At 38.6% G+C, this 15,259-nt stretch overlaps 1 protein-coding gene across 2 annotated transcripts in view; it reads right to left on the minus strand.

The window, feature by feature from the left end:
- LOC102906269 (UDP-glucuronosyltransferase 3A1) overlaps window positions 1–14,767 on the minus strand; it is a 30,159-nt gene extending 15,392 nt beyond the window's left edge. For both annotated transcript variants that reach the window (XM_006994712.4, XM_076551791.1), the window contains exons 1-2: window positions 14,495–14,767; window positions 1,479–1,577 (exon numbers count right to left, since the gene is read on the minus strand). In XM_006994712.4, the coding sequence (XP_006994774.3) occupies window positions 1,479–1,577; window positions 14,495–14,588 (193 nt within the window). In that variant the 5' untranslated portion in view covers window positions 14,589–14,767. The remainder of the gene's footprint in view (window positions 1–1,478; window positions 1,578–14,494) is intronic.
- Window positions 14,768–15,259: the final 492 nt, after the last annotated feature.

The raw sequence follows: 15,259 nt of genomic DNA on the forward strand, positions 1-15,259 counted from the left end.
CAAAGACTAAATTTCAGATAGATGTATTGCCTTTGTTCTTATTTTCTATAGAAAAATAAACACTAAAGATATAAGGAGGAAAAGATTAGGAAAGGTGTATTTTGCTCTGACTCTGCAAATGCCATCTCTCTGAATAAAAGTACACTGTAGACATTCCATTGTCCTTAGATAATTAAAGTCCTAAATATGGCAGAATATGTCTGTTCAATACTACATTCAGCACACTTGACATAAGAATTTCTCAAAATGATCAATAATGGTGTGTAGTGTTGACTATGAGTGACATTCAATAATGAGATAATTAATCAACTTTTGATGCCATAACAAGATATCTGATACTAGTTAATTTATATTTTTAATATTTTACTTAGATGGCTCAGCAGCCAAAAGTATGTACTACTCTTGAAGAGGAACTATATGTAATCATACTTTTCTTTAGGCCACCAGATCACAAATAATGCCATGGAGACTTATTAATTATGAAAGCTTGGCCTTAGCTTAGGCTTGTCCCATGAGCCATTATAACTTAAATTAATTTATTTATATGAATCTATGTTCTATCACATAGCATTACTTCTCTTCCACCTTGCACCTCCTATTTCCTCTCTGGGTCTTCTGGGGTCTCCTGAGTGCCTAGATTCCTCCTCCTCTTCCTTTCTCTCCCTGGAAATGCCATTGGTTGTTCATCTTTTTAATTACACCAGTTATAGCAATACACTTTCACACAGTGTACAAATATTCCACAACACCCATGTTCAGTTCCCAGCATCCACATCAGGCAGGTCACATCTGTCTGTTAACTACAGGTCCAGGTGATCCAATCACTTCTTTTGGCCTTCCTGGGCACTTGTACTCACATGCAGAAACATAATTACACACCAATATACATATAAAAATAAAAATAATTATAAAAAAGTATTTAGCTCATAGTTCTAAAAATTGACTATCCAAGATTGAATGGTCACTGCATCATAACACAGAAGGTGATGTGTGTAATAGTGGGTAGGAGAACCACATTACAAAAGAGAAGAAAAAGGCCAGAGAAGAGAAGGTTCATTCTTTTATAAACACCCAACTGAGAATTAAACCACCCCTAGAAAGACAATGTAATTCCTTCCCAAGTATATACTTTCATAGCCAATCAGTTTTTACTAGACCTTATAGATCAATAATGTTCAATACTATTGGTTCTGGCACACAAAAGTTTGGGGTACATACTGCAATCATAGTCAACCTATACCAGGAAGTAAAATACAGAAGTATATCATATGAGGCCAAGACCACATAGTCTAATAAGAGCTACAGAACTTATACACACACACACACACACACACACACACACACACACTCATTCACCTTCACACCATGATTTATCTCTAAATAAGACCAAATATGGAACTTTTATCAAGCAGTTCTATACGAAAATCTATTACTTATTATTTAAAGTGATTTAATGTAATAATTGATTTTAAAAGTACCTGGGATAAAAACCATTTCATTAAGCAAATTGGTCACATTATGGCCATGGTCTTGAAGAACGTGTGACAAACGGTGCATCATTATATAATGGCTTCCACCTAGAAATAATTAATAAAAAATAAGTTCAGCTTTGTGGAGACTAATGAAAAGATTTCTGATTATCTGAGATAGTTGGCATAAAGAAATTCAAAAATTGTGTAAATACATAGAAAGATTCACAATCCGTAGAAGAAGCTAGCTCTTGCATGTCCTCAATTACATTTTAGGTAATATCCAAGACATGAACACAGAGCTTTGGCCAATAGCAATCCTCCACTAAAGATAGCACGGTCATACTGAAGAGATGGCTCAGCAGTTAAGAGCAATTGCTGCTCTCACAGAGGTCTTGGGTTCCATCCTCAGCACTTACATGAGAGCTTACAGCCATCTGAAACTACAGTTCTAGGAGACCAAACACCCTCTTCTGGCCTCCATAGGCATTTCATGCACATGATAGTGTTGCAGAATATTTGTTATTTGTAAATAATGTAAAATGTGTAATTATGTAAAAATGTGTTGCATTTGTCTAATTATGTAAAGATGTTTTGGTGCTTTACCTTGCCTGCCTAGGGCACCTGATTTGTCTAATAAAAAGCTGAATGCCCAATAGTGAGGGAGGAGGTATAGGCAGAACTTCCAGGCAGGGAAGTAGGAAGAAACATTTAATATTGGAGAAGAAAGAAAAAGAGATGCCAGAGAGACCCCAGGGGGCAGCTAAACAAACACAAAGGAAGTAGGAGAGTAGAACACGCAGAATGGGGAAAAAAAAAAAAGGTAAAAAGCCCTAAGGCAAAATGTAGAAGAATAGAAACAGGTTAAATTTAGTTAAAAGAGATAGTGGGACAAGCCTAAACTAAGGTTGAGCATTCATAATTAATAATAAGTCTCTGTGTCTTTATTTGGAAGCTGGTTGATGGTCCAGAGAAAATGCCAACTACAAATGGTGCCCAAATTTCCACACAGGGTCTGAGCAATATGAAAAAAAAAAACCCACAAAAACGGAAAAAGCATATGGCTCCCTAAGAGGTGCTGCTGTGCAGCAGAGCACTTGAGCAGCTGGCACACTAAGTAGAAATAGCAAGCTAAGTAAAAACACCTGCCACAGTGCAGGCACCAGCTTCCCAGGGCTGGGGCGGTTAAATGCAGCTCTTGGTTAAACGCAACACCCAGTTCAATGAAGCTCCTAGCCAGGCCCATGGACTTAAGGCTCAGCTCTTTCTGAACTGAGGAGGGGGCAGAGTTAACCACCAGAGCAGCAGAGCAAAGGACATAGGTGCCACTTAGTAGTTTAAGGTTTGACTCACCCAGTCACAGAATGCTATAGGTGCACAGTGAAGCAGGTACAAACTGGAAAAAAAAGAAACTTAAAATAGATTACAGTGTGCATAGGTGCTTAAGAAGGAAAAGAAGATGGATGTAATCCATTATAAGAACTAATAGTTTAAAAATAATTAAGTAAAGTCTTTTTATCTTCTTTTTTTTATTAAGAGATTTTTTTTTATTCATTTTACATACCAACCACAGATTCCCCTGCCCTCCCTCCTCCTGTCCACCAGGCTTCCCTCCGCAACAAACCCCCCATTCCCACCTCCTCCAAGGCAAGGTCTCTCATGGGGAGTCAGCACAGCCTGGTACATTCAGCTGAGGCAGATCCAAGCCTCTCCTCCCTGCACCAAGGCTGAGCAAGGTATCTCAACATAGACACTAGGCTCCAAAAAGCCGGCTTATACACTAGGGACAGGTCCCAATCCCACTGCCTGCCCCCCCCCAAACAGTTTGAGCTAAACATCTGTCTCACTTATCCAGAGGACCTAGTCCAGCACCATGGGGGCTCCTCAGCTATTGTTCCACAGTTCATGTGTTCCCATTAGTTTGGCTAGTTGTCTCTGTACTTTTTCCATTCATGGTCCCAATATCCCTTGCTCATAGAATCTTAAAAGTTCTTATTAATAAAATCAAACCCGAGGCCAGTTATTGGGGTCCATGCTGGTAGATCAGAGAGACAGAACGAGCCACAGCTATCTCACCTTGCCATTTCCTCAGCTGGTCTTGTTTCCCCAGACTGGAAGCTTCTGCATCCTCATCCCAATGGCTCTCACCTGAACTGCTGCTTAAAAGCCTGAATGCTTAACCAGGCCAAAATCTTCTAGTTTCTGGTCCTCACGCCTTATATATCTTTCTGTTTTCTACCACCATCCCTTGGGATTAAAGGCTGGCTTTCTGGGATTAAAGGCGTGTGTCACCTTTATCATGAAGGGGTGTTAGATTTTGTCAACGGCTTTTTCAGCTTCTAATGAGATGATCATGTGGTTTTTTTCTTCCAGTTTGTTTATATGGAGTATTAAATTGACAGATTTTGATATGTTGAACCATCCTTGTATCCCTGGGATGAAGCCTACTTGATTATGGGGGGATAATTTTTTATGTGTTCTTGGATTTGGTTTGCCAGTATTTTATTGAGTATTTTGCATCAAAGTTCATGAGAAAGATTGGTCTGTAATTCTCTTTCTTTGTTGCATCTTTATGTGGTTTGGATATCATGGTAACTATAGCCTGATAAAAAGAGTTTGGCAATGTTCCTTCTGTTTGTATTGTGTAGAACAACTTGAAGAGTGTTGGAATTAGCTCTTCTTTGAAATTCTGGTAGAATTCTGTGCTGAAACCATCTGATCCTGGGCTTGCTTTTTTTTTTTTTTTTTTTTTTTGGTTAGGAGAACTTTAATGACTGTTTTTATTTCCTTAGGGGTTACTGGCCTATTTAAATAGTTTATCTGGTCTTGATTTAACTTTGGTATGTGGTACCTATCCAGAAAATTGTCCATTTCTTTCAGATTTTTTGATTTTGTGGAGTACAAGTTTTTGAAGTATGACCTGATAGTTCTCTGGATTTCCTCGTTGTCTGTTGTTATGTCTTCCTTTTCATTTCTGATTTTGTTGATTTTGATTCTCTCTCTCTCTCTCTCTCTCTCTCTCTCTCTCTCTCTCTCTGCCTTTTGGTTAATTTGGATAAGGGCTTATTTATCTTGTTGATTTTTTCAAAGAACCAACACTTTGTTTTATTGATTCTTTATATTGTTCTCTTTGTTTCTATTTCACCCCTCAACTTGATTATTTCCTGATGTCGATTCTTCCTGAGTGAGTTTGCTTCTTTTTGTTCCAGAGCTTTCAGGTATGCTGTTAAGTCACTAGTGTGAGATATCTTCATTTTCTTTATGTGGGTACTTAGTGCTATGAATTTTCCTCTTAGCATTGCTTTCATAGTATCCCATAAGTTTGGGTATGTTGTACTTTAATTTCATTGAATTCTAGAAAAAAAAATTTATTTCTTCATTGACCCATTGGTGATTCATTTGGGCATTAGTCAGTTTCCATGAGATTGTAGACTTCCTGTAAATTTTGTTGTTGAAATCTAACTTTAAGCCATGGTGGTCTGATAAAATACAGAAGGTAATTTCAATTTTTTTTGTATCTGTTGAGTTTTGCTTTGTAACCAAGCATGTGGTCAATTTTAAAGGAGGTTCCATGGGGTGCTGAGAAGAAGGTATATTCTTTTGTGTTAGAGTGGAATGTTCTATAGATATCTATTAAATCCATTTGAGTCATAACTTCTGTTAGGTCTCTTATTTCTCTGTTAAGTCTCGAAGATCTATCCAGTGGTGAAAGTGGGGTGTTGAAATCTCCCACTACGAGTATGTGGGGTTTGATGTGCAATTTAAACTTCAGTAATGTTTCTTTTACAAATGTGGGTGCCTTGTATTTGGGGCATAAATGTTCAGAATTGAGACATCATCTTGGTGGATTTTCCCTGTGATAAGTTTGTAATGTCCTTCCCGATCTCTTTAGATTGATTTTAGTTTGAAGTCTATTTTATTAGACATTAGGATAGCTACACCAGCTTGCTTAAGTCCATCTGATTGGAAAGTCTTTTCCCAGCCTTTCACTCTGAGGTAGTGCCTGTCTTTAAAGTTGAGGTGTGTTTCTTGTATGCAGCAGAAGGATGGATCATGTTTTCATATCCACTCTGTCAGCCTGTGTCTCTTCACAGGCGAATTGAGACCATTGATATTAATGGATATTAATGACCAGTGATTGTCAATTCCTGTTATTTTTTGTTGATAGTGTTGTGTGTTTTTCTTCTTTGGTATTTGTTGGCGTGGGATTATCTATTACCTGTATTTTCACAGTTGCATCAAACTTCCTTAGGTTGGAATTTTCCTTCTAGTGCTCTCTGTGGGGCTGGATTGGTGGATAGGTTTTGTTTAAATCTAGTTTTATCATAGAATATTTTGTTTACTCAATCTATGTCAATTGAGAGTTTTGCTGGATATAATAGTCTGGGTTGGTATCCATCGTCTCTTAGTGTATGCATAATGTCTATCCAGGACCTTCTGGCTTTCAGAGTCTCCATTGAGAAGTCAAGTGTTATTCTGATGGGTCTGCCTTTATATGTTACTTGGCCTTTTTCCTTTGCAGCTCTTAATTTTTTTCTTTATGTATATGTTTAGTGGCTTGATTATTATAAGGCAAGGGGTCTTTTTTTGGATCCAGTCTATTTGCTGTTCTATAAGCTTCTAGTACCTTCATAGGCATTTCATTCTTTAAGTTGGGAAAGTTTTCCTCTATGCTTTTGTTGAATATATTTTCTGTGCCTTTGAGTTGGTATTCTTCTCCTTCTTCTATCCCTATTATTCTTAGGTTTGGTCTTTTCATGATGTCCCAAATTTCCTGTACGTTTTGCATTATGACTTTTTTGGCTTTAGTGTTTTCTTTGACTGATACATTTATTTCCTCTATTGTATCTTCAATGCCAGAGATTTTCTCTTCCATCTCTTGCATTCTGTTGGTTATGCTTGCATCTGTAGTTCCTGTTCATTTACTCAGAATTTCCACTTCCAGCCTTCCTTCAGTTTGTGTCTTCTTTATTGCCTCTATTTTAGTTTTCAAATCTTTAACTGTTTCCCTCACATGTTTAATTGCCTTTTCTTAGCTTTCTTTAAGGGATTTATTGATTTATTCCAATTTTTTTGTCTTTTCTTTAAATTCTTTAAGGGTAATTTTAATTTCCTCATTAAAGGCCTCTATCATCTTCTTAAAGTCATTTTTAAGGTCTATTTCTTCTGCTTCTTCTGCTTTGGGATGTTCAGGTCTTGCTGATGTAGCAACACTAGGTTCTGATGGTGCCATATTGGTCTTTATGTTATTGACTGTATTTTTACTCTGGCATCTACCCACCTCTTCCTCCACTCTGGGAAATTGGTGTCTGTGTCTGAGGGAGCCAATTTGATCTGATTGATACTCTTGGTGTAATGGGAGCTCTTGGTCTAATCTGAGCTCTTGGTCCAATCAGTGCTAATGGATTCTGTGTCTCAGGGAGCAGCTCTTAGTCCAACGATCACCATTGGGATCTGTCTCAGGGAGCAGCTATTCCCAATTGTGCAGGGTGGGATCTGTTTTCTGTTCCCAACTGGTGCAGGGTGGGCTTATGTCTCTGGTTTTTACTAGTGTCACAGAGGGGCTGTTTTCTTGGTAAGGGGGTGGGCAAAGGGGCAGCTTGCCAGTACCTGGGGCTCCAATGGCTTGGGGGAGGAGAACAGGATGTGCCCTCAGGGCCTAGAGGCTAGGGACCTGGTCTTCTCAGTCCAGAGATGGGGCCTTACCTGTTCCCAATCGGTGCAGGGTGGGCTTATGTCTCCTAAGTAAAGTCTTTAAAGAGAAAGTGAATTAATATATAAAAAAATAAGCCATGTAAAGATGAAAAATACACAGGGAGTCTGGGTCCTGTATAGTATTTTGTTAACTAAATTCTTTTAATGCTGATGAGCAAATGACAGCTACTGAGAGGCACAGACTGTGAAACGAGTTGCTGAATTAAACAGCTTAGATACTTTAGGGATGTCTTAACTTTGAAATGGAATTCAGAAAATGTATTGTGTTGGGGGAGAGGTTATATTTTTGTTTCAATGGGAAATGAAAGACTTAGAATTCCTTCAAAATTAATAGAGACAATATTTGGTTGGGGGAGACCCCCTGAAAATCTTGACTACAGACATAAAGAAATAAACCTAGAAAAATTTCAAGACACGTGACACATAAACTGATCCCTTGACATGGAAGCAGCTCTGAGACCGAATGAGACCTGATAGATCTTGTTGGTTATAGAATCATCATGATTTGTTATTATATGCCATCCTTTCAGATGGCATGGATAGAGATTTGGTTATACAATCCAAGCAAACTTATAAAGTTAACAGATGTCTTTTACCTGCTCAAGCATAAAACAAAAAACATCATCTTTGGCAGGCTTTTGTAAAATACAGAATCCATACTTGTGTTACTGTAGATATGTGTGTTACCTTTGAAAGTTGGTGTGTTTTCAGAGCAAGGGGACCAGACATCAATGAAAATGGGTGGACTAGGTGATCCAGCCTTTCAGATGCCTCTGTTGCAGTTCTCTCAGAGTTCTACATTCAGAACAGCTTCAAGGCAGTTAGCTGAGATGCTCAGACTCACAGACTATTCTAATCAGGACTTCAGATAAGCCTTGTATTTTCCCATTACACAGAGACTGGACAACAAGTGCTATAGCTAGTTTTCTTAGACCTTGACCATTATCTCAATTTTCTTAGGATTCCCTAGTGATGCCATCACCCCAGACAACAGAAAGCAGTCTAGATAAGACAATACCTACATTCCCAAGAGGTGGGGTGGGTGAGTTTTGGTCATTTGGTAAGCTATGGATGTTTGTCATCAGTTAGTGGCTACATAGAAATAAAGGACAAAAAAGGCAACTATTAATCTCAAATATTTTACATTGGTATGGATTTTTGTATATTGATACAAATTTAAGGTTGATTTTGTTACATCATATGTACATTTTTACTCTTGCTTAAAGTATTGTACCTATGCAGCACATTTAAAAATGTAATCTGAAGTTCTAGTTCTTGAAAGCTATTATTACAAACTGTTTAGGATAATTAAAAATGTATGTTAGCAGTTAGTTATCTCTAACAATCAAACTTGTAGTCATGTTAGGTATATTTTCAAGATTAAACAGATATATTTCAGATACATAAGCCATCTTTAAATGCTTCAGAGACATACAGAATATGGCTTAAGATGTTTAATATCCTAAGGCTTTTCATGACAGACACATCTGCTCCTAGCAGAACCAATCTACTTCGTAAAAGGATGGCAGGCATCAAAAACCTCCATATGGAGTTCACTTTTTGTGGCAAAGCTAAACACTTAAGAAAGAAACTGTCCTTGCTTTAACTCCTAACAGTGTACTATACAAACTGGACAAGCAGCACACAAAGAAAAAAGATTGATGAACTTTGTCAAGACTAGATAGGACAGTCCTTCAAAATTCTGGCTTCACAGAAAAGTCTGTCAGATATTCTAGGCATATAGTTCAAAGATGGATGCCCCATTGTTGCAGAGGAAACTTGGACAACTGTCCAAGCAGTCAGCTGCTTCTGTCATTTCTATAGTTTTGGATGATGCTTGCTCTGAACTTCCTATTTATTCAGGTAATATTATAACTTTTTCAGGTCTCTGATGGAGTAGAAGATGAGGTAGTTATAGATATAATTTTCTTTGTAACCAAATTCAGAAAAGAAACTTATATAAAAGACATAAAGTTCCTAAGGTTGAGAAACATAAAAGCTTAAATTATTTATCTAAGAAAATGCTTTGAGGTCAAAAAGATAGTTTTAGGTTGGTAATACAAGTTAGGATAGAAAGTAAATCAGGTACACAACTTTGGACTCACCAAGATAGGTTAGACAACAAAGTATTTTCTCTGAATTTGCCAAATACAAATGGACTGGACATTGTAAATGCAATTCTTACTTGGTAATTGTTGTTATTGTATATAGTCTTACTATGTTAAAGCTAAAACTTTTCTTTGTATTTAGACAAAAAGGAGGAAATGTTATGGAATATTTGTTTAACTATGCAAAGATGTGTTGCATTTACTTACATTGTGGAATATTTGTTTAACTATGTAAAGAGGTGTTGCACTTGTTTCATTATGCAAAGATGTTTTGCTTTTTACCTTGCTTTCCTAAGTCACCTAACTGGTCTAATAAAAAGCTGAATGGCCAATGAAGGAGTTATAGGCAGGACTTCCGGGGAGGGAGAGTAAGTAGGAGGAGGATTTTAGGCTTGGAGAAGAAAGAAAAAGAGAAAACAGGGAGATACCATGGGCCAACCAGCCAGACATAGAGGAAGCAAGAAAGAAGTACATACAGAATGAGAAGCAGGTAAAAAAAAAACTGAGACAAAACAGAGATGAATAGAAACAGGTTAAATTAATTTAAAATAGCCAGTGGAACAAGCCCAGGCTAAGTGCAAGCATTCATAATTAATAAGAAGTCTCTGTGTCTTTATTTTGGAGCTGATTGCCAGCCCAATGAAAACAACAACTACATGATACACTTATATATATGCAGGCAAAACACTCAAAAACATAAAATAAAAATAAATAAATCACTTTTAAACATCTGAAGATTCCCATTCTCCCATTCTTGATGTAATGAGCTACTCTGCTTGGACATTAGACACTCTTTGTCCTGGGGTAAATGTATATTTTCCACTTCCCAACAGTGCAATCATTGGATTCAAAAAATTGCCACAGCCATAGAAAATACATCACAATATGATGGCTGATATCTTTTGAATAAAAAATTTTCATGGATACAGAAGCCCTCACTTAAGAAATTTCTCTTATTGGACCTGAATTTCTATCCTTTTAAATAAAAGCATTGAGGGTTATCATGAGGACTCCACTAGTCTAGGGTGCTCATAAAGAACATCAGATGCATGAGAAACTGGGGCAACATATATTCTACAGCAATCCTGGAAAGATGATCCTTAGGAAAGGTACACATATCTGTAGTTGGATTTTTCTTTGGGCAGCCAGCTCAGAAATACTGACATAGAAACTTATTATTAATTATGAAAACTAAGCCTTAGATTAGGCTAGCCTACTAGCTCTTCTAACTTAAATTAACCCATGTACAATAATCTACATTTTGCCTCATGGCTTTTTACCTTTCTTTCGTTCTATATGTCTGATCCCCACCACCACCAATGACTCATTGGCATTTCCTCTGTACCTTGATTATCTCCTCCTTCTTCCTCTCTCTGCCTGCAAGTCCTGCCTATACCTCCTGCCTAGTTATTGGCCATTCAGCTCTTTATTAAACCAATCACAGCAATATATCTTCACTCAGTGTACAAATATCCCACAACAAATATCACCACACCAACAGCTTCTCCTTAGCCACAATTACTTTAGAACTTTAGTTTTGAGTCCAGAGCTGAAGCAGAAAAGATAAATTAAGACAAGAAATTGGAATTACATAACAAAAGCTGGGAAGTCAGAGTGATTGGGAGATCTCAAAGCACCATGATTAAATTGGGGCAGAGCTGGAGAAGTCAGGGAAGTTGAATCTATATGTTGTGTGAACCACTCTTTTCATTCACATTTGTGTTGTCTGAAATAACACAACACATATGAAAGCCCACCACCCCTCGAGTTTCCTGCTCTTGTTCGTGTTAGACTGAGAAGGGGTGCCCAGGGAAACAGCCATTCTAATGAGTGCTCATGAGAAAGAGTTTATCTTGGAGAAGAAAAAAAAAGGAGAATTTCAAGCTGCACACACTGAGCCAGTGAGGCCAGGAAAAAGTGAAGTTTCAAGGGTTGGGTCTTCACCTTCAATGTGTTAAAAATGCCAGCACAAATCAGATGGATGAAGCAACTTCTGGGATCATTTCTGAAGCTTAGGAATCATTCAGAAGAGGAGACAGAATGATTAAGAGCCAGGGGAACATGGAGTTTGCTGTGAGATTGTGTCTCCTCCTAGGAATGTCAGAAACTAAACTCATGAAGTCTCACCAGCAGGATTACCTAACATGAGCCAAACAAGGACAACAACATAGACATGCTAAAATGGATGTGGGAAATCCCAAGAGCCTTCAACCCTGGACAGATGGACACACACACACACACACACACACACACACACACACACACACACAACACATACACACAGAAAGAGAGATGAGGGGAAGGGGGAGAGAGAAACAAACAGAGGCAACAAAGAAATTCTGAGAACGGGAGAAACAGGCTTCCCCAGGGAAGATTGCAATAATTGGTTATCCAATACAAAACGGTCATCCATAAAAACATGCATACAAGTAACACTATACTGACTGAGCAGGTTATATTTAGTAGTGTATGTGTGTATGCACACACTTGTATGCATGTTATTACAATTAATGAAAAATGGGCCCATGAGTTTGAGAGAGAGCAAGGAAGTATATATGGAAAGGTTTAGAGGAAGGAAAAGGAAGAGGGAAATAGTGTAATTATAATCTCAGAAAAATAAAAGAAATATTTTCAAAAACAGGTGGAAAATGGAGTCAGAATTTTTAACAATAGTGTGCAAATCCCCACTATAAAGATACTCATTAGAAAATGTATGTGAATTCTCTATGTGACATTAGAAAGGTGAGTAGTGGTCTTGCAAGAGGCAGCCCAAGCCCTTGACCCTTGTTTTCCTCTAGAGAGAACAGAGCAGAAGGTTCAAGCCCATGTCTATACACTGTGTTTCTCTCCAGCACTGAGGTCCTCATGTTCCATCCCTGAAAGTGATCTAAGGCTGACACACTGTCATTTGAGAAAGGTTGAACACAATCATCCCTTTATACTGGCACACCTTTAAGCTTTTGCATTCTTTTATCCTAGATAAACTAAACATAAATAACATTTGAGCCATAGGATACAGAATTATAAGACTCGTCCATCTTCAAAAATGTTTATAAAGTAGGCAAAGCACAGAAGGGCCCACTAGAATCCTCCTGGGGATGCCAAGTCATCTTTTCAGTTTTACCTTGAAAGAAAATATTCCTAATATTCATCCCTCAGGAGAGCAATGAAAGAGATATCTTGATAGAGGGAGCCATTCTGCAGTTAGGGAGAAACTTGGTGCTAGGAAAGTTCCAAGGAATCCACAGAGATGACCCAGCTAAGGCTCCTAGCAATAGTGGAGAGGGTGCCTGAAGTGGCCTTCTCTTCTAATCACATTGGTGATGACCCTAATTGTCATCGTAGAACCTTCATCCAGTAACTGATGGAAGCAGATGCAGAGATCCACAGCCAAGCACTGGGCCAAGCTAATGGAGTCCAGCTGAAGAGACAGAGGAGGAATTTTATGAGCATGGGAATCAAGACCATGATGGGGAAACCCACAGGGACAGCTGACCCAAGCAAGTGGGAGTTTATGGACTATGGACTGACAGATGGGGAGCCTGCAGAGGACTGCACTAAGCCCTCTGGTGTGGGTGACCGTTGTATGGCTTGGTCTGTTTGTGGGGCCTCTGGCAGTGGGACTAGGATTTATCTCTGGCTCATGAACTGGCTTTTTGGTGCCCATTCCCTATAGTGGGACACTTTGCCCAGCCTTAATGTAGGGGAGAGGGGCTTGGTCCTGCCTCAACTTGATATGCCAGGCTTTGTTGACTCCTCATGGGAGGCCTTACCCTACCTAAGGAGTGGATAGGGGGTGGGGTGGGGGAAGATGGGGGGAGAGCAGGAGGAGAGGAGGGAGGGGGAATTGTGGTTGGTATGTAATATGAAAATAATTAAAATTAAAATAAAAGAAATGTGTGATTTCAGAAAAAAATTCACCCCTCAGAAATTTAGGATAAATCTCTGAATGTTCTGCCCCTGACACTGAGGAGGTTCTGGGATTCTAAGGCTTAAGAGTACATCTAAATGTCTCCAGTCCTAAGTGATGATTACTTCCACAGCAGTTAGAAGAAGACTGATTTCCATAAAACTATCATCTGCCAGGCAATGGTGGTGCATGCCTTTACTCCCAGCACTACTATTTGGTAATCAGTTACCAAAAATGAAATAAAATAAAATAAAATTCTAAATGAGTCATCCAGCTTGACTTGCTTTAACTTAACTTTTACAAATCATTAGTTTTAGAAGTCATGGAGCACAATATGTGAGTTATTTTCTGACAACCTGTTTTGGGGTAATATCTATTATGAATGTATTGTGATCACACATTACAAACTGTCTGTGTTCCTTTGCAGAAGCTTGAATGTTACTTTTATTAAAATCTTGATGCCTTACTGTCACCCATAGTTATCCAATAGAGGATTAAAACAAGATAACACATTCACTAACTCTGCCTTCCTATTATATCTATGTCCTTTCCAGCCCTAATCCTTGTGTCACATCCTATTCAACTATGAATGCAACCACGTTAACAACTGAAAAAAGTGTTTTCACAAAGCCTATGTATGGGTTTAATGTGGTCTGTTGCCTTTTGGTACTAATATGCATTTCCCTTACCCAACCCTAACTTGTGTCACAGATTCATGTATACAAAGTCCTACCCAATTATCATGAGCCTCAGACCAAACAATGGAGTCAGGACATTTGTGGTGTTCAGAGTAACATAGCAGTTCCTACAATAAGATGATGTCCTGGTGGCATGCAAACGTCAGTGACTGGGTGCTTATACAGAAGAAGAACATATTTTGAAACCAAAAATGTTTATGGATGTTAGCCACCTCCCTGCAGAAAAATCAAGAAATGCTCACTGTTCAATGTTGTTGAGGAATAGACTGATCACTTTGACTAATATGCCTCCCATCTACTTACAATCTAAAGTCTCAGAAGAAAAGCATTTCTTGTCTTCTTTGCAATATACTACTCAGTCTCCTGTTCCTATTTCCACAACAGATGCTATTTCCACCTACTATTTATCCCCACTCTTTGGTAGAATTCCATCTAAGCACAACATTGCACAATGCATCCTTCCTCCCCCAGGTTTGATCTAAGCCTAGCTAGAAAATCTCCTGCATGGTCGGTCCACTGCGTGCTGTTTGCATGAGACATATTAACCCAGGTATCCTGATCTCACAAGACTCTATATTCCCAGAAAACACTCACTCAGTGTAGATACAGTCAGGATTTTTGCAGCATCCAAGAGAAGAACCTCAAGGAGAAATAAGCTCACTAGAAGCCCAATCCGATGCTCAGCCATCTGTAAATCAAGTGGAGCACAGGCACAGGATGCACAGCTTGAGAACTGTGTGCCACTAAGGGACCCTGTGAGCCTCTGTCACAAAGCACTGGCTGTGGCCTTGAAATGAGGTAAAATGAGATCTTATTCTGGTCTTCCAAATGTCCTCTTGCTCTGTGCCTTGTCTCTGATGGTCTCTTTTCATTAGATATTCTGTTTCACCCTCCTTAGCCAGAGTCAGTAGACGAATAGGGGCTGAGTTAATATTTACCTTGTCCTTTAGCCACAATATCCTCTTTACTGCCACTAAATAACTCCCTAAATTGTGAATGAAGAAACCCTGAGAAATTCTGTCAACGCCAGCATCTTGAACTGACATGTACCATGAACATGTTACAGGCCCATTCTCTAACTTACAAGACTCTGCCTCCTCTGTCATTTCTCTATTTTTATCCTATTGCAATATCTGTAACCTATTATGCCAGGTGCCAGTCTTAAAATCTCCAATAGTGTGAATCGTAAGCTAATGATCCAGGAAAACACCCAAGATTATTGCCCAAGGCCTCCCACTAGTCACAAATTCATGAAAATGTGCTAGTGGCCTAAGTGCAGGATTTTACCTGAAAGACAAAAAAAATTAAGATTGAACATGTGGTTTTGAATGAACATCATAAAACAGAATGGAAGTATTA

Source organism: Peromyscus maniculatus, chromosome 15 (assembly GCF_049852395.1).
Source record: "Peromyscus maniculatus bairdii isolate BWxNUB_F1_BW_parent chromosome 15, HU_Pman_BW_mat_3.1, whole genome shotgun sequence".
In the NCBI taxonomy this organism is placed as follows: Eukaryota; Metazoa; Chordata; class Mammalia; order Rodentia; family Cricetidae; genus Peromyscus; species Peromyscus maniculatus.